The following is a 21,018-nucleotide window of genomic DNA, read 5'->3' as shown; positions in this document are numbered from 1 at the left end:
AGTATTGCTAGTGTAACAGTATAGCTTCCGTACCTCTCCTCGCTCCTACCTGGGCTCGAACCAGGAACACAACAACAACAGCCACCCTCAAAGCAGCGTTACCCATGCAGAGCAAGGGGAACAACTACTCCAAGTCTCAGAGCGAGTGACATTTGAAACGCTATTAGCGCGCACCCCGCTAACTAGCTAGCCATTTCACATCACATCATTACACCAGCCTAATCTCGGGAGTTGATAGGCTTGTAGTCATAAACAGCAGAGCTGCTGGCAAAACGCACAAAAGTGCTGTTTGAATGAATGCTTATGAGCCTACCATCGCTTAGTCAGACTGCTCTATCAAATCATAGACTTAATTATAACATAATAACACACAGAAATGCGAGCCACAGGTCATTAATATGGTCGAATCCGGAAACTATCATCTCGAAAACAAGACGTTTATTCTTTGTGAAATACGGAACCGTTACGTATTTTATCTAACGGGTGGCATCCATCAGTCTAAATATCCCTGTTACATTGCACAACCTTCAATGTTATGTCATTCTGGCAAATTAGTTCGGTATGAGCCAGGCGGCCCAAATAGTTGCATATACCATGACTCTGCGTGCAACTAACGCAAGAGAAGTGACACAATTTCACCTGGTTAATATTGCCTGCTAACCTGGATTTCTTTTAGTTAAATATGCAGGTGTAAAAATACATACTTCTATGTATTGTTTTCAAGAAAGGCATTGGTGTTTATGGTTAGGTACATGTTGGAGCAACGACAGTCCTTTTTCACAAATGCGCACTGCATCGATTATATGCAACGCAGGACACGCTAGATAAACTAGTAATATCATCAACCATGTGTAGTTATAACTAGTGATTAGGATTTATTACGTTTAATGCTAGCTAGCAACTTACCTTGGCTTCTGACTGCATTTGCTTAACTGCTCCTCGTCAGGCAAGAGCATTGGACTAGTTAACCGTAAGGTTGCAAGATTGAATCCCTGAGCTGACAAGGTAAACATCTGTCGTTCTGCCCCTGAACAAGGCAGTTAACCCACTGTTCCTAGGCCATTATTGAAAATAAGAATGTGTTCTTAACTGACTTGCCTAGTTAAATAAAGACTAAATAAAGGTGTAAAAAATATTTAAAAAGCTTTGTGTAGGTCTACAATCTTGTCCCTGACATCCTTGGAGAGCTGTTTGGTCTTGGCCATGGTGGAGAGTTTGGAATCTGATTGATTGATTGCTTCTGTGGACAGGTGTCTTTTATACAGGTAACAAAACTGAGATTAGGAGCACTCCCTTTAAGAGTGTGCTCTTAATCTCAGCTCGTTACCTGTATAAAAGACACCTGGGAGCCATAAATCTTTTGGATTGAGAGGGGGTCTTATTTCCCTCATTAAAATGCAACTCAATTTATAACATTTTTGACATGCGTTTTTCTGGATTTTTGTTGTTGTTATTCTGTCTCTCGCTGTTCAAATAAACCCAAATCAAATATTTATTATGGAACTGGGATTCCTGGGAGTGCATGCTGATGAAGATCATCAAAGGTAAGTGAATATTGACTGCGCAACGTATATTTATTTTGGCTGGTTTGGGCTCTGAGCTCCGTACTCAGATTATTGCATGGTATGCTTTTTCCGTAAAGTATTTTTGAAATCTGACACAGTGGTTGCATTAAGGAGAAGTTTATCTAAAGTTCCATGCATAACACTTGAATTTTCATCAACATTTATAATGAGTATTTCTGTGAATTGATGTGGCTCTCTGCAAAATCACCCCATGTTTTGGAACTACTGAACATAACACGCCAATGTAAAATGAGATTTTTGGATATAAATATGCACTTTATCGAACAAAACATAGATGTATTGTGTAACATGAAGTCCTATGAGTGTCATCTGATGAAGATCATCAAAGGTTAGTGATTAATTTTATCTCTGTTTGTGCTTTTTGTGACTCCTCTCTTTGGCTGGAAATATGGCTGGGTTTTTCAGTGACTTGGTGGTGACCTAACATCATCGGTTGTAGAGCTTTCGCTGTAAAGCATATTTGAAATCAGACACTGCGGCTGGATTAACGAGAATTTTGTCTTTAAAACGGCGCCTAATATTTGATTTATGAGATTTCTGTTGATTTGTATTTGGCGCCCTGCAATTTCATTGGCTGTTGGCGAGGGGTTCGGAACCCCGTTCCCAGACAGGATAGACACAAACTCACAACTTCCTTCACAACAGCTCTGCAACATGAAGCGGCAAGGAGTATGAATGCTCGGACTTCTGTGGAGGCCGCATTGAAGTAAATGCTGTATGCCACTGCAGACATCGGATTGACCATGCAGAGCCATTAAAGCAAACGTTCACACAACATTAAACACAATGGAGAAACTGGAAACATGCTCCCAAAACAAAGACAACAAATAAATTGACAGTAAACTGGTAAAATAAAGATTTTACTCAAGTTAGTTCATACAGTATAAGGAAATCAGTCAATTGAAATAAATTCATTAGGCTCTAATCTATGGATTTCACATGACTAAGAATACAGATATGCATCTGTTGGTCACAGATACCTTAAAAAATAGATTGGGGTGGATCACATAGATTTGATCAGGCTGTTGATTGTCGCCTGTGGAATGTTTTCCCACTCCTCATCAATGGCTGTCTGAAGTTGCTGGATATTGGCGTGAACTGGAACACACTGTTGTACACATCAATCCCGAGCATCCCAAACATGCTGTTTAATCAGCTTCTTGATATGCCACACTTGTCAAGTGGATGGATTATCTGGGCGAAGGAGAAATGCTCACTAACAGGGATGTAAACAAATTTGTGCACAGAATTTGAGCGAAATAAGCTTTTTTGTGTGCATGGAACAGTTCTGGAATGTTTTATTTCAGCTCATGAAACACGGCACATAGACACACTACATGTGGTGTTTCTTTTTTTGTCCAGTAAACAGTGCATTCGGAAAGTAATCAGGCCCTTGACTTTTCCCACATTTTGTTATGTTACAGCTTTAATCTAAAATGGATTAAAAATATATATATTCTCAATCTACACACAATACCCTATAATGACAAAGCGAAAACAGGTGTAGATTTTTTTTCAAATGTATAAAAAAACAAAAACAGAAATGCCTTATTTACATAAGTACTCAGACCTTTTGCTACAAGACTCTAAATTGAGCTCAGGTGCATTCTGCTTCCATTGATCATCATTGAGATGTTTCTACAACTTGATTGTAGTCCACCTGTGGTAAATTCAATTGGTTGGACATGATTTGGGAAGGCACACACCTGTCTATATAAGGTCTCAGTGTCTGACAGTGCATGTCTGGAACTGTCCATGGTGGTGATGTTTTTCAGTGGCAGGTAATGGGTGACTAGTCAGGATCGAGGGAAAGATGAACAGAGCAAAGTACAAAGAGATCCTTGATGACAACCTGCTCCAGAATGCTCAGGACCTCAGACTGGGGCGAAGATTCACCTTCCAACAGGACAGCGACCCTAAGCACACAGCCAAGTCAACACAGGAGCGGCTCAATGTCATTGAGTCTCAATGTCCTTGAGTGTCCCAGCCCGAGCCTAGACTTGAAACCGATCGAACATCTCTGGAGAGACCTGAAAAAAATCTGTGCAGCGACTCTTCCCATCCAACCTGACAGAGCTTGAGAGGATCTGCAGAGAAGAATGGGAGAAACTCCCAAAATACAGGTGTGCCAAGCTTGTACTGTCATACCCAAGAAGACCCGAGGCTGTAATCACTGCCAAAAGTGCTTCAACAAAGTACTGAGTAAAGGGTTTGCATATTTATGTAAATGTGATATTTTTTTTTATTTTTATTTTTTTTATAAATTTGCAAAAATGTCAGTATGGGGTAGTGTGTGTAGATTGCTGAGGGGGAAAAACTATTTAATTTATTTTAAAATAAGGCTGTAATGTAACAAAATGTGGAAAAAGTCAAGGGGTTCGAATACTTTCCAAGTGCACTGTAAATTAATGGGAGTATATCTTGGGACTAACAGTAACTTCACCGATGAATATAACAGTGCCTTGCGAAAGTATTCGGCCCCCTTGAACTTTGCGACCTTTTGCCACATTTCAGGCTTCAAACATAAAGATATAAAACTGTATTTTTTTGTGAAGAATCAACAACAAGTGGGACACAATCATGAAGTGGAACGACATTTATTGGATATTTCAAACTTTTTTAACAAATCAAAAACTGAAAAATTGGGCGTGCAAAATTATTCAGCCCCCTTAAGTTAATACTTTGTAGCGCCACCTTTAAGTCGCTCGGGGTATGTCTCTATCAGTTTTGCACATCGAGAGACTGAAATTTTTTCCCATTCCTCCTTGCAAAACAGCTCGAGCTCAGTGAGGTTGGATGGAGAGCATTTGTGAACAGCAGTTTTCAGTTCTTTCCACAGATTCTCGATTGGATTCAGGTCTGGACTTTGATTTGGCCATTCTAACACCTGGATATGTTTATTTTTGAACCATTCCATTGTAGATTTTGCTTTATGTTTTGGATCATTGTCTTGTTGGAAGACAAATCTCCTTCCCAGTCTCAGGTCTTTTGCAGACTCCATCAGGTTTTCTTCCAGAATGGTCCTGTATTTGGCTCCATCCATCTTCCCATCATTTTTAACCATCTTCCCTGTCCCTGCTGAAGAAAAGCAGGCCCAAACCATGATGCTGCCACCACCATGTTTGACAGTGGGGATGGTGTGTTCAGGGTGATGAGCTGTGTTGCTTTTACGCCAAACATAACGTTTTGCATTGTTGCCAAAACGTTCAATTTTGGTTTCATCTGACCAGAGCACCTTCTTCCACATGTTTGGTGTGTCTCCCAGGTGGCTTGTGGCAAACTTTAAACGACACTTTTTATGGATATCTTTAAGAAATGGCTTTCTTCTTGCCACTCTTCCATAAAGGCCAGATTTCTGCAATATACGACTGATTTTTGTCCTATGGACAGAGTCTCCCACCTCAGCTGTAGATCTCTGCAGTTCATCCAGAGTGATCATGGGCCTCTTGGCTGCATCTCTGATCAGTCTTCTCCTTGTATGAGCTGAAAGTTTAGAGGGACGGTCAGGTCTTGGTAGATTTGCAGTGGTCTGATACTCCTTCCATTTCAATATTATCGCTTGCACAGTGCTCCTTGGGATGTTTAAAGCTTGGGAAATCTTTTTGTATCCAAATCCGGCTTTAAACTTCTTCACAACAGTATCTCGGACCTGCCTGGCGTGTTCCTTGTTCTTCATGATGCTCTCTGCGCTTTTAACGGACCTCTGAGACTATCACAGTGCAGGTGCATCTATACGGAGACTTGATTACACACAGGTGGATTGTATTTATCATCATTAGTCATTTAGGTCAACATTGGATCATTCAGAGATCCTCACTGAACTTCTGGAGAGAGTTTGCTGCACTGAAAGTAAAGGGGCTGAATAATTTTGCACGCCCAATTTTTCAGTTTTTGATTTGTTAAAAAAGTTTGAAATATCCAATAAATTCCACTTCATGATTGTGTCCCACTTGTTGTTGATTCTTCACAAAAAAATACAGTTTTATATCTTTATGTTTGAAGCATGAAATGTGGCAAAAGGTCGCAAAGTTCAAGGGGGACGAATACTTTCGCAAGGCACTGTATTTCATGGGATATTGATAAACATTGACCGACCTGGTTTTACAGCATTTCGTATTATTCTGTATGTTAATCAGAGACACCCCATTTAGTATGGTATGTTACGAATTACAATTTGTAATATGTATTATGAATTTGCACAAAGTACACTATGTTATGTATTTGCAAAACGTATGTTACAAATGTTATCATCTAGGTGGCTAACTTTAGCTAGGCTAGGGGTTAAGGTTAGATTTAGGGGAAGGGCTAGATTAAAAGGGTTAAGGTTGGGGTTAGGGGAAGGGTAAGCTAACATGCTAAGTAGTTGCAAAGTAGCTAAAAAGCTGTAAGTAGTTGAAACGTTGCTAATTAGCTAAAATGCTAAAGTTGTCCATGATGACATTCAAACTTGTAACCTTGGGTTGCTAGATGTTCACATTATACGCCCACCCATCCTACTTTAGTTTTTGCCTTAAATAACCATCTGTCTTATGTAACCAAACCAAACTATCATACTAATTTGAGTGTCCCAGATGTACTTTTACTATGTTACGTCTAGTCAATGAGACCAGGCTGCATTGACAAACATTGACACAATGAAAAAAATAGTGTGCACGACTTGTTGGGAGTCAGTGCGCAACAGAGAGATTGAGAGAGATGTTCCTATAACGCATCTTCGCCACACACCCCTCCCTTTATTCTAATCGCGACATTTAGAATTATGCTCAAGACACATTCCTCACACATAAGCAGTAACCTCAAACATTGTCAGGATGTAGCAGTGGTCATTTTCCTTTCAACTGATATCACTACGGTTCAGTATTTCTAACCACCCCCCTTAAACACACACACTACCCAAACTAATGGACAGCAAGGCAGAATGGCTCATTCCAAATGAGCACTGGGTTTGTGATACATGTTGACCAACATGGCATGTCCATATGGTGAATGTACATTGGCGGAGCCATTAAAGGAACATCATAGCAGTTCCCCCGAGGCAGATGAACACTTTGACCAGGCCCTAAACACTGCCCACTAACCTTTTGGCAATGCGGGGGCACAAACTTCCCCGCATGGGTCTTTGGTGAAGCAGGTAAGGGCGCATTCTCTTCTGAGTGACAGTGAGGGTTTTGCATAGGGTCTTTGTTGCCCCGAACATAAAATAACATTATTAACCGGTTCCCATGGTTTTAAAATAACGGTCCTGTTCCGGAACAGATTAGATCACTTTAGTTTCAGGTTCGGGATCTGTTCCTCAAATGTTTTCATTCTTTTCCGGTTTTCGGTTCTGTTCCCTGAACCGCTTCCAACCCTTGATACACACACATTAAAAGTCACATACAGACACAGCTGCACACACAAATACAGTCACACAAATTCACACACACACACACACAGTCTCTCTTATACATACAGTACACACAGAAACAGTAAGACACACACACAGTCTCTCTCATACACACACACGGGGTTGATCTGATTAGCTGTCACTTTATCAAATGAAGTGTGTCTTTCTTCCATATGCTCCCTACGCTACCCACTGGGCTAATAATTATTATGGAAAATTGCTCCCAAATAACCCCCACCCCCCTTTCCCAGAGAAGCCTCTTCTTCCTGCACATTTTTAATATCTCAATTATCATTATCTTTGATTTGAGCTTGAGCTCCCAAGGAGTATTAATTAGAGAGACACTCGTTTTTTTTCACCCTCTGGTAACGTGTAGGTTTTATCGTCTCATCCTGAGTGATGTCTTCAGTGAATAAGGATAAGTACTGGCATAGAGTGAGGCAGCTTCCCAAATGGCACCCTATTCCCTATATCAGGGCTCTCCAACCCTGTTCCTGGAGAGATACCCTCCTGTAGGTTTTCACTCGAACCCCAGTTGAAACTAACCTGATTCAGCTTATCAACCAGCTAATTATTAGAATCAGGTAGGCTAGATTAGGGTTGGAGTTAAAACCTAGAGGACGGTTTTGGAGAGCCCTGCCATATACAGTGCACTACTTTTAACTAGATCCTTAAGGTCCCCGGTCAAAATGAGTGCACTATATAGGGAATAGGGTGCCATTTGGGATGCAAACGGAGAGACTGGGGGAATCAGGAAGTGTGACCTTCTGAAGCCGACTGGGCGAAAGAAGATGGCGGGCCTTATGGAGGCAGGTGATACACAGTGAACTCATTGACGGTTGCACGGGAAATCCATTTGGTTCTCGTTTTCCGCATTTTGTGGTGGCACTTGATGGATTCGATAACCTACACATAGACAATGGGAATGTACAGTAGGTGCCATCATCAAAGGGTAAAAAAAATGAACCCAATGTACAGCATTGAAAGATTAGCAGTGAAAACCCACACACTATCATTGAACTAGGAGTATAGCTCTTCATTCTTCGCTAGTTCGAAGGAACCCAGGAAGACTACGGTAACAGTCGCTAAGGCGTCAGCTAATGGGGATCCAAATGGGGACCCAAATAAGCACATCAACACAATAGAACAACAGATACACAGTACAGACACAGAAACCACATTGTTCCACTCACCAGCACACTTGGTCCGGGTGATGAGCGGAGGTCCTGGAGGTCCTGTGCCCCCCTCGCCGGGCCGGGTCAGCAGAACCTTGATCTCGTACTCCACGTCGGGGTCCAAATGCCAAAGCTTGTAGGTGGGGGCGTCCACGATGTGGGTCTCGGCCCAGTTGCCTGTGGTGGTGCGGTACTCCACCTCCTTCAGGATGATGGGGCCATCCCCGATGATAGAGTTGGCATTGGGCTTGAGCCACAGGTAGGTAGCACCCACCGCCAGGAGCTCCGGAGGGGCTATAGGTGTGGGGGGAGCTGAGGGGGCAGAGAGAGAAGACCATGGACATTAGAATATAGGCCTAGGTCAGTGATTTCCAAACTGATGTGGTTACATGGTTAAGTTCACTGGATTGTGTGCAGGAAAAGTTTGGAAACCTTTGGGATAGGATGAATGAATTGGCAGCATTATTTGTTGAATGCCATGGAACATTTAAACTCGTTAATATCAAACACTTTTTCACAAAATGAAATTAAAACCAAGCAGACTTGAGTGGGACCCACCCTTCTGCCAGAGCTAAATCGTAACCCAACTAAACTGATTGCCTGTGGAAGCATCACATCCAATGAGGTTAAGTGCCTCACCCTTTCCTATATCCTTTTCTGCGTGCTACCCTGCTCTCCACTCAACCAGCGCAGCCCTGATGCCCTGTGACACTATCCACAGGAGACGGCATGGGCTTCCAGTGCATTGACCGGTTCCGTATCTCTCTTTCCCTCCTCTCGACAGGGAGGAAAAAGAAAGGAGAGAGAAAGACAGTGAAAGAGAGAGAGATAAACAGAGAGGGAAACAGAGAAGGAGAGAGACAGACATACAGACAAAAACAGAAAGACAGAGAGGGAAACAGATAAGGAGAGAGAGAGGAGTAAAGCAGAGGAGTGGGTAATAATCCTCATCTAAGCATGGGAGACCGCCCATGAAGGTACCCAGCCATGCGTAGCAGTGGCGGACCCAGTCCCCTATTAGAGGGTGTTGCTCAGTGTGTGTTCCCATGTAATCAACTAAGCCAGATTACCAGGCCACATTTAGCTCCTCTGTGGTTGGAGAGAGTGTAAACTGGAGCCGGAGACTGAAGAAGCTGCAGCTGTCTTGACGTGATACTCAGGGAGAGTTTACTCTATGACTAAAGATGAATTAGGTAATACTTGATTTGAAATGTACAGTGTCCATATAAGGACACCCTCAGAGTTGCCTAAGGCTGTCCTAATGTAGACACCGTAGAAGTGAAGGTTAAGAAAGATCACAGAGGTTCAGAGTTTTTCCCTGACTATGTGACCCTCTGGGCCCTCATTATAATGATCAACGAACGTTAATACCCCGTCTTACGTAGGGTGACAGAAAGCGTTCAAACGTCCGAACAATAATGCTATCATCATGCGGTTTAAATCTGCTGTTGTAATGGATCACGACCCGTTAGGGGAAAGTATTTTGTTAATGTTTGCCAGTGAGTTATGGAAGAATAATGGTCCACACTCTAAAGCAAAGTCTGGTTTTAAGAGCAGCGTCTCTCAAACTTTGTTGGAGGCACATTACAATATGCATTGTGTTTGCATTCTTGAGAGTAAATGCTTCATCTATCATCAGGCTCCTCTTCATCTTGGGGAAGTGGTGTCTCCAGAAGGTGCAGAATGATTGTTAAAGCATTGCTTTCCCCCCTGTTCCATTAATAAACGTGCAATACTTCATATAATTTGGTACGAGCATAGACCCGTGTCAGCACAACCTATCAGCAGTCTTCTCAACGCCACTTCTCATTGGCTGGGGATATTTGAACACCGCCGCGGCATGGCCCAACAGAGAAGCACATGCGTTCGAGACTGAGTGATTTCTGAGGAAAATGTGCCATCCAGGTAAGCCATCATTACGAATGGGAGAGTGAACAGGGAACGGGGTGAGGAAACTTTTACAGGCAGGTAAAAGCAAATATTATGCTTTATTTTGATTGTGCATGAGAACGTATCTGTTGAAATAAAAGTAGACGGATAGGTACATGAGTAAAAGGCAAAAAAATCCCACTTAGAAACATGGAAATTCTATTGATACAGTATGATTAAGCCAAAGTCGAAGTAACCCAGGCTTTAAGTGTCAGTGAACAAATAAAAAAACATAACAAAAGCTAAAATCAAAAGCCTGGCTTTGCCCTTTTTCCCCCTCGCTGTGTTTTAAATGCATTCATATTTAGAAGCTTGCCTCATGTATCTCCACAGGAAGAAAGCTGAGAGCACTCAATCACTCACCCCCCCTCCGTCTCACTCTCTCATCCGCTCATGCAAAGAGGAAAGAACCATCTACCACCCTGAGACACACAACCTGGGAGCAATGATCCCATAGAGGGGATTGGGTCTGTGAGAGCACACACAATCTTACTCACAAAAATCACATCCATAAACTTACTCACTCCATCACACACAGAGAAACCAACACACACACACACAGTAAATTCTCTATCACACACGCGCGCGCGCGCGCGCGCGCGCGCACGCACGCACGCACGCACGCACGCACGCACGCACACACACACACACACACACACACACACACACACACACACACACACACACACACACACACACACACACACACACACACACACACACACACACACACACACACACACACACACACACACACACACACACACACACACACACACTCTCTGTTCGACGCGCTTCCTCCTTCCATCTGATTACTAATCAGTGACGGCGGTCTCTGGGCCTTGTACTGCAAGGCGATGAGTGAATAATTGCCCCTATTCTCGACAGCTGCCGTCCCTCCGAGTCATTCACACAGGAGGACTGGGACTACCATTACCACCACCATCATCAGCACCAGCAGTGGACCCTAAAGCAGATGCTGGCTGCCAAAATGGAAATAAGTCCCAGACTTTATTGTGCGTTTTCCTCTATGATTTTATTCATGTACAGTGCATTCAGAAAGTATTCAGACCCACTCCCTTTTTCAAAATGTTGTTATGGTACAGCTATTCTAAAATGGATGAAACACATCAAACATATCACCAATCTGAACACAATACCCCATAATAATAAAGCAAAACCAGGTTTTTAGACATTTTTGCGCATTTATTAAAAATAAAAACATAAATATCCCAGTTATGTAAAGTATTCAGACCCTTTGCTATTATGAGACTCAAAATTAGGCTCAGGTACATCCTGTTTCCATTGATCATCCTTGAGATGTTTCTACAGCTTGATTGGAGTCCACATGTGGTAAATTCAATTGATTGGACATGATTTGGAAAGGCACACACCTGTCTATATAAGGTCCCAAAATTGAGAGTGCATGTCAGAGCAAAAACCAAGCCAAGAGGTTGAAGGAATTGTCCGTAGAGCTCCGAGACAGGATCGTGTCGAGGCACAGATCTGGGGAAGGGTATCAAAATATTTCTGCAGCATTGAAGGTCCCCAAGAAAACAGTGGCCTCCATCATTCTTAAGTAGGAGTTTGGAACCACCAAGACTCTTCCTAGAGCTGGCCGCCTTGCCAAACTGAGCAATCGGGGGTGAAGGGCCTTGGTCAGGGAGGTGGCCAAGAACCCGATAGTCAGTCTGACAGATCTACAGAGCTACAGATGGGAGAACCTTTCAGAAGGATAACAATCTCTGCAGCACTCCACAAATGAGGCCTTTATGGTGGAGTGACCAGACGGAAGCCACTGCTCAGTAAAACGCACAACAGCCCTCTTGGAGTTTGCCAAAAGGCAACTAAAGGACTCTCAGATCATGAGAAACAAGATTCTCTGGTCTGATGGAACAAAGATTGAATTCTTTGGCCTGAATGCCAAGCATCACATCTGGAGGAAACCTGAAATCATCCCTATAGTGAAGCATGTTGGTGGCAGAAGCATCATGTGGTGGGGATGTTTTTCAGCTGCAGGGACTGGGAGACTAGTCAAGATCGAGGGAAAGAAGAATGGAGCAAAGTACAGAGAGATTCTTGATGAAAACCTCCTCCAGAGCACTCAGGGCTTCAGACTGGGGCGAAGGTTCACCTTCGGACAATGGACAATGACCCTAAGGACAGAGTCAAGACAACGCAGGATTGGCTTCGGACGAACCCGATCAAGCATCTCTTTAGAGACCTGAAAATAGCTGTGCAGCAACACTCCCCATCCAACCTTACAGTGCTTGAGAGGATCTGCAGAGAAGAATGGGAGAAACTCTCCAAGTACAGGTGTGTCAAGCTTGTAGCGTCACACCCAAGAAGACTCAAGGCTGTAATCGCTGCCAAAGGTGCTTCAAGAAAGTACTGAGTAAAGGGTATGAATACTTATGTAAATGTTGTATTGACTTTTTTTAAATGCATATTTGCAAAAAATATGGGGTATTGTGTATAGATTGATGAGGGGGAAAAAACGATTTAACATATTTTAGCATAAGGCTGTAACGCAAAAAAATGTGGTAAAAGTCAAGGGGTCTGAATACTTTCTGAATGCACTGTACATGCATGTCTTTTTCAAGTGTGTGTGATTGTTTTAAAATTGTTAAATGAATACACTAAAAAGCATCCCAAAAGGCATCCTATTGGCACCCCAAATGGCCTGCCTATAGGGCTCTGGTCAAAAGTAGTGCACTTTGTAGAACAAATGTTGCAAATTAGGACACACATGCTGCCTCTAGGGGGAGGGAGCAACAACAATCTAGACAACAATTTAGATATCAGTGCTCTTGTATCTGGTCTTGTACCTGGCCTTTTTATTAATTTTGTAGGTTGTTTTGGGCATATCAGAGTTGTATAAGGTGAGTGAGAGTTGAAATAATATGAGTAGAGAAAGTAATTTGATCAAAAAGCTTAAATTAGAATATTGGGGCCCATGTCTGAAGTCTGGAAGGTGTAATGGTATTCTGCATGCTCACTTTACCCCAAACAATTCCTGTGTTACTGTGCCTCCAGGAACCAACTGTATCTCTGCATCTCCATGTGATATGTCCTGTAACAACAGCCACAAGAATGTGTGGGGCACAGAGGCATGACCTGGATTTACAACAACTTCACCAATCTCAGGGAGCCAAAGAAAGAAAAGATGCAGATGACAAAAGATGCCATCTGAACTCAAGGAGGCTTTTTATTCCTAAGAAGGAAAATCCTCAGGACATAGAGTAAGAGGAATACTTGAAAGCAGTGTTTCCCCTTTGAAATAACAAAACATGTGGAGAGTGGGAGGGAGACAGAGACGAAACGGCCGCGTGACTGTTGTAGTCTATCAAAGCAACAAGTCAGGTGTTGCATGCTATCAGGCCAAATGCCCTTATCGTAGGCACTCTGCTAAATTCACTGCCATTTCCTGGTGTTGATAGTTTTGTAGTGTGAGCTAGCCATGCCGTGGCTATCAGTGCATGCTTTGGCGCATGCAGGGCGAGACCAGGGCCCTGTAATTTCCCCTAGTCTTTATCACCTGGCACTCCATGGGGAGTTTTTAAATCGGGGGACAATCACACAGTATCAGATCAGGCCCTGGTGGGCACAGGAGGGAAGATAGCTGGAAATGGGGAGGAAAAAGTATAAGGGAAAATGGGAATTTGTAGCTGTGAGACATCCATTACCTAAATCTGTTTTTACCTTGCACTTGGAAAAAAGAGAGGGAGAGAGGGAGGGAGTGATGGAGAAAAGTGAGGAGATGCGCGCTGAAACGTCATTAGCCCAAACTACCAGCCTCCTAGGTCCCAGCATCATTATCAGCACAAACCTATTTCTCAGCTCCCTGAATTCAGCAGAGGCACACCGATAGCCCCAAATGCTTTCATGTGCAGTGCACTGAAGGGAACGCCACACCACCCAGGAGTGGGCCCTCGGAGAGTTCTGCTGATTAAATCAATTTATTTAATGATTTTTTCAGGGACCGGCTCCCTCCACCTTTATTGAGAGCTGATAACATCTTGAGGATCTAAGCAGGAGTCATTTAAGGTTGTGTAACAACAAGCCATTAGGAATCGTAATATCTTTCGTATATCTCTCTAGTATCTGCATGTTTTGCACTGGTATCATAGTATACCTCGAGGCCCATCTTTTTCTAGCATTGCTTTGAATGTATTAAAAACATTTTATTTATAAATTTTATATCAGTAGTGCCACAATTTGACCTATGTGGAAGACAGATGGAGTCTTATCTCCATTCTAGAGTGATTGGATATGTATTTGGGGGACCACATTGTATTGTATATATAGCTCCCCTCAGCTAATGTATTCTCTGCCTTTGTTGCCTGTGCCTGTGATGTTACTTTCCAGTGCATGCTCACAAAGAATGCTTTAATCAAAAGGCAAGGCAACACAAAGGCCAGGGTGGAAAATATATCTGAGTGAGGATATACAATGATATAGTCAGTGAGTGAGAGAGTGAGAGTGAGTGAGTGAGAATGCATTTACTTGCACGCAACAGGAGTGAGGCCCAGGTAGAGAGCCAATGAAAGACATATCCCAGGGGGAGATGTCTCCCCCACAGGAGCCATGGTAATGAAACCTCGATCCCCACGGCTCAAAGGAAACACAGCGCTGTGGACACCTGGGCCTGCAATGCCAACTCCAAAAACACACACGCGTGCACAGACAAACACAGACAAACTCCAAACCCATCTCTGTTCACTTTATGACACATCCACATACAGTCACTCTCTGATCCCAGAAGAAAAATAAGTGAGACGTACTCCCTCTTGGCATAGGGGCAGCATTGTAGCCTAGTGGTTAGAGCGTTGGGCTAGTAACCGAAAGGTTCGAATCCCTGAGCTGACAAGGGGATTCTGTCATTCTTCCCCCAAACAAGGCAGTTAACCACATGGTCCTGGCAGTCATTGAAATAAGAATTTGTTCTTAACTGACTTGCCTAGTTAAGTAAAATAAATAGGGGTGAAAATATAGCAGATATTATTCAAATATCGTTAATTAAAAGTTGCAGCTTGCAAGACGCCGCAGAATTCTATGGCACGTTATTTAAGTGTGAACCACTGGTATCATTAATTCTAGTTTGACAACCAGAGGACATCTTTGAGAAGCATTTTATAGCCTTCAAAAGTGGCGGTACTAGAAAATGTAAAATCCTTTTTTGTAAGAGCATAGCATAAAGGACTGATTTTAAGAAATTTTGCTTAATTAATTTGCTTAATATTATGGTGTTTCTATTCCAAGAATAGACGGTACAACGTGAAGGTCGGGAGTAGGCTACAGTACTGGGCTATTTAGCTAAAGAATCCCTGTGTTGTGCGGCCACACAGAAAACCGGGGTTCAATTCCCTGACGGGGAGGAAGGAGTAGGCTGTCCTTGTAAATAAGAATTTGTTCTTAACTGACTTGCCTAGTTATATAAAGGTTACACTAAGAGCATTACATTTCTACACCCTAATTTTCAAATTCTAGTCTAACCAATACCCAAACGGAGGTTCAGTGAAAATAAAAATCTCATTAATTTATCAAGACCAGACCCCATGCTTGTCTCAGAGCAGTGCGAAACGGTGCTAAAATAGTTGTAGGCTATTACCTCAAATCCTATTGCTTCTAACTTCATTATGTTCTTTAAAAAAATAAGACCTACACCACTTTTAACAGCACATTACACAACACAAGTGAGACTTGTGTCGCCTACAGTAGGCCTACAGTATATCGAGAAAATGATGCGACTCTCCTCCAAAAATTGGAGGATATTTCTGTAATTCAGTGATATTTATTGCAACAGTAATTCATTATGGATCCATAACTAAATAAACATCAGCATTTTGAAAGATTATTTTTATCATTATTTTATTAACAAAAGCATAAAGATGCCATTATTAGTTACATTGTTTTAGATTAAACGGGCAGACTGGTACTAAGAACAGAAAAGCGGGAATGTTTCCCTCGTCAGCCACCCAGGCGCTGTATAACACACACACCCCCCTTAAAATGTTGCCAGTGTGGCGGTCCCCCCCTCCTCTTCCTCCCTTCCCAATGGGCTAGGTTGGTCTTCTGTGTGCGGCTTTGTGGCCCATCCCGTGCCCCCTGCCTTGAACCTCGCGCGCCCACCACTGTTTCAGTAGATACAGCTGGAGAACTGCAATGCAATCCCATTGTGCGCCACCCGGAAGCCATTACCAATATGACCAATATATATTGTCCTGCTAATAACAGGGTTAATAATATATCTGTGAGAATATCAAACAGGCTTTTATATCATTCTAAATTAATAATAATAAATCGCTTTGTTTAAAAAATAAAATTTTGGAGATGATTTCGTTTTCAAATAGCGTAAAATGAGCGAGAAAAAGGCCATTCTTTTACATGGGGTGAGACGTTCTTACTAATTTGTAAATAAAGCCACTTTGTTATTTACAATGATTTATTTATGTTTTTAGAGGGAGAGAAACCAAAAAACTACAGTTATCTCATGGGTCTCCCAAGTCAAGGCCGGCACAGGGATTGAACCAGCATCTGTATCATAAATGCAGTGTCATAAACCATTGCGCCACCTAGGCGCTGTATAACATAACTGGTCGGGAGTGGCCTACAATACTACAGTAAGAGCAAAATAATAACAAAAAAGAATAATAAAAACCTTAGTGTAACAACAGTTTTAGTAATACTGAAGTAGTGCACAATTATCCGTTTCTATTTAGGTTTATGTCATCCATTCTTTGTCAGTTAGAGAAACAGTAGAACCCAAAAGCATAACCAGTGTTCTAACTTCCCCATTGCGCTGGTCTGGAGCAATGAAGTGGTGACGCAGGGTACCGTACTAAACCACAAATTACTTTTAGTGGAGCAACCACTGTATATCAGCTGTTTTGAAGTAGTTACTGTTTGGTCGGTACTGCTGGAGGGGAAAAAGACTATGGGAAATAAATAAGCGTGCACACACACACACACACACCCTCCCCCACCACATGCACACAACCGCCCACACACCCCAAACCAAGACACACACACACCCTCCCCCACCACACGCACACAACCTCCCCCACCACACACACCCAACCTCCCCCACCCTTGTACCACACACACGCACAAACCAAGACACACACAAACACAACCTCCCCACACACGCACGCACGCACACACACACACACACACACACACACACACACACACACACACACACACACACACACACACACACACACACACACACACACACACACACACACACACACACACACACACACACACACACACACACACACACACACACACACACACACACACACACAAAAACAGATAAATAAACTGGCAAATAACTGTTTGAAGTGCTAACTCTCGGGCTGGCTGCTTATCTCCTCTGAAGTATTATGGCTCTCTAATCCATCTCTGTAACTCAGCCTCTTCACAGGCTGCTTCCTGCCTCAGCGCACCGCAGCACAGCCCCAAATCCTCTGGTAATGCTGTCTTCCTGGGCTGTCTCCTTGGAGATAACGTAGGCCTCCCCATTTCGCCATCATACCATGACAGCTTCCCTCTCTCTCTCCTGCTCCCCCCCCCCCCCCCCCACTATCACTGACATAGTGGATGCCCACCGCGGGCCCCTCCTCCAGTGTCCCTCTGCTTCTCTGTAGGGGCCCCCATATACTCACACCTAGGGGCCAGACTGATCATCCGGCTGCACTAGATAAGCTATGGTGGACTCAAAAGGAGGTATGAGTGCTATATCATGGACCAAGGGAGGAATTTGATTGTGTGACTGTTTGTCACCTACTTCTGAGCCAGGGAGAAAGAGAGAGATACAGACAGAGAGAGAGACAGACAGACAGACAGAGAGAGAGACAGAGAGAGAGACAGAGAGAGAGACAGAGAGAGAGACAGAGAGAGAGACAGAGACAGAGACAGAGAGACAGAGAGACAGAGAGACAGAGAGAGAGAGAGAGAGAGAGAGAGAGAGAGAGAGAGAGAGAGAGAGAGAGAAATTCCAATTGGCTATACTTAACCTTTTTGGGATAGGGGGCAGCATTTTCACTTTTGGATGAATAGCGTGCCCAGACTGAACTGCATCCTACTCTGTCCCAGATGCAAATATATGCATATTATTAGTAGTATTGGATAGAAAACACTCTGAAGTAGAGGTCGACCGATTATGAGAACCAAAAAAAGCTAATACCGATTAATTGGCCGATTTAAAAAATAAAATAAAAAATTGTAATAATGACAATTACAACAATACTGAATTAACACTTATTTTAACTTAATATAAAACATCAATAAAATCAATTTAGCCTCAAATAAATAATGAAACATGTTCAATTTGGTTTAAATAATGCAAAAACAAAGTGTTCGAGAAGAAAGTAATATGTGCCATGTAAAAATGTGTGCCATGTAAAATATGCGCCATGTAAAAAAGCTAACATTTAAGTTCCTTGCTCAGAACATGAGAACATATGAAAGCTGGTGGTTCCTTTTAACATGAGACTTCAATATTCCAAGGTAAGAGGTTTTAGGTTGTGGTTAATATAGTATTTATAGGACTATTTCTCTATATACCATTTGTATTTCATATACATTTGACTATTGGATGTTCTTATAGGCAATATAGTATTGCCAGTGTAACAGTATAGCTTCCGCCCCCCTCCTCGCCCCTACCTGGGCTCGAACCAGGAACACGTCGACAACAGCCACACTAAGCATCTTTACCCATCACTCCACAAATAAATAACTACTCCAAATCTAAAAGCGAGTGACGTTTGAAACAGTAGTAGCGCACACCCAGCTAACTAGCTAGCCATTTCACATTGGTTACACCAGCCATTAGGCTGATAGGCTTGAAGTCATAAACAGGGCTGTGCTTGCGAAGAGCTGCTGGCAAAATACACGAAAGTGCTGTTTGAATGAATGAATATGGGCCTGCTGCTGCTCAGTCAGACTGCTCTATCAAATTAGACTTAATTATAACATAATAACACACAGAAATACGAGCCTTTGGTCATTAATATGATCAAATCCGGAAACTATCATTTCGAAAACAAAACGTTTATTATTTCAGTGAAATACGGAACCGTTCAGTATTTTATCTAACGGGTGGCATCCCTAAGTCTAAATATTCTTGTTACATTGCACAACCTTCAATGTATGTCATACTTACGTAAAATTGTGGCAAATTAGTTCGCAATGAGCCAGGCAGCCCAAACTGTTGCATATACCCTGACTCTGCGTGCAATGAACGCAAGAGAAATGACACAATTTCACCTGGTTAATACTGTCTGCTAAACTGGATTAGTAGTTATAACTAGTGATTATGATTGATTGCTTTTTATAAGATAAGTTTAATGCTAGCTAGCAATTTACCTTGGCTTCAATAATAATCTGTCGTTCTGCCCCTGAACAAGGCAGTTAACCCACAGTTCCTAGGCAGTCATTGGAAATAAGAATGTGCTCTTAACTGACTTGCCTAGTTAAATAAAAGGTATAATTTAAAAAAAAATAATAATCGGAAATCGGCGCCCAATTAATCGGTCGACCTCTACTCTGAAGTTTCTATAAGTATAACAGAACTCACATGGCAGGCAAAAAACTGAGAAAGAATCCAAACAGGAAGTGAGAAATCGATTTTCAAAACCGTGCCTATTGAAATGCCAGTAAGATATGAATGAAGATGCACTTCCTAGGGTTTGCACTAGATGTCACCGTCTATAGAAACTGGTTTGAGGATTCTACTATAAAGGAGGGGCTCATAATAGCTCTTTGAGTGAGTGGTCTGGCAGAGAGCCTCGGTCTCATGACGCGCGCTCCCGACAGAGTTTGCTCTCGTTCCAATGCTTTTCTTCAGACAATGAAAGTCTCCGGTTGGAACCTTATTGATTATTTATGTTAAAAACATCCTAAAGACTGACTGCATACGTCATTTGACTTGTTTCTACGGACTGTAACGGAACTTTTCGAGTTTTTGTCTGGAGGAAGTGTTCGCGCCTCATGAAGATGGATTACTGGGCTGAACACGCTAAAAACAGGTGGCTAAATGATGGGCTTTATGGAACAAATCAGTCATTTATTGTCAAACTGGGATTCCTGGGAGTGCCTTCTGATGACGATCATCAAAGGTAAGTGAATATTTATAGTGTTTTTTTGGATATTCCTCTGGCTCTTTTGGGTTCTGAGCACCGTTCTCAGATGATGCTTTTTCCGTAAAGTTTTTTAAAAATCTGACAGAGCGGTTGAAGAGGTTAAGTCTATCTTTAATTCTGTGAATTACACTTGCATCTTTTAGCAATGTTTATTATGAGTATTTCTGAAAAATCACCGGATGTTTTGGAATCAAAACATTACTGCACGTAACGCGCCAATGTAAACTGAGATTTTTGGATATAAATATGCACATTATCGAACAAAACATGTGTAACATGATGTCCTATGAGTGTCATCCGATGAAGATCATCAAAGGTTAGTGATTAATTGTATCTATATTTCTGTTTTTTGTGACTCCTATCTTTGGATGGAAAATAATTTTGCACGCCCAGTTTTTGATTTGTTAAAAAAGTTTGAAATATCCAATAAATGTCGTTCCACTTCATGATTGTGTCCCACTTGTTGTTGATTCTTCACAAAAAAATACAGTTTTATATCTTTATGTTTGAAGCCTGAAATGTGGCAAAAGGTCGCAAAGTTCAAGGGGGCCGAATACTTTCGCAAGGCACTGTAACTACCGTGGGATATACATCAACAGCAACCTTGGGATTATCATCAATAGCAGACTCCTACATTTTCTCAGTGAAAACAATGTACTGAGAATATGTCAAATGGGCCTTTTACCAAATTTTTGTACGACAGACCACATATTCACCCTGCACACCCTAATTGACAAACAAACAAACAATAACAAAGTCTTAGTCTTCTCATGCTTAGTTCATTTAAAATA

General features: G+C 42.2%; 1 protein-coding gene across 25 annotated transcripts in view; it reads right to left on the bottom strand.

The window, feature by feature from the left end:
• Nucleotides 1-21,018, bottom strand: part of ptprt (protein tyrosine phosphatase receptor type T) — a 415,067-nt gene that overhangs the window by 221,552 nt on the left and 172,497 nt on the right. For all 25 annotated transcript variants that reach the window (XM_090205068.1, XM_090205070.1, XM_090205071.1 and 22 more), the window contains exon 7: nucleotides 8,166-8,459. In XM_090205068.1, the coding sequence (XP_090061194.1) occupies nucleotides 8,166-8,459 (294 nt within the window). The remainder of the gene's footprint in view (nucleotides 1-8,165; nucleotides 8,460-21,018) is intronic.

This window comes from Oncorhynchus mykiss, chromosome 17, assembly GCF_057628025.1.
Source record: "Oncorhynchus mykiss isolate SJ-2025 chromosome 17, ASM5762802v1, whole genome shotgun sequence".
Taxonomy (NCBI): domain Eukaryota; kingdom Metazoa; phylum Chordata; class Actinopteri; order Salmoniformes; family Salmonidae; genus Oncorhynchus; species Oncorhynchus mykiss.
The sequence above is the reverse complement of the archived record's forward strand: the minus strand, read 5'-3'. Positions and strand labels throughout refer to the sequence as shown.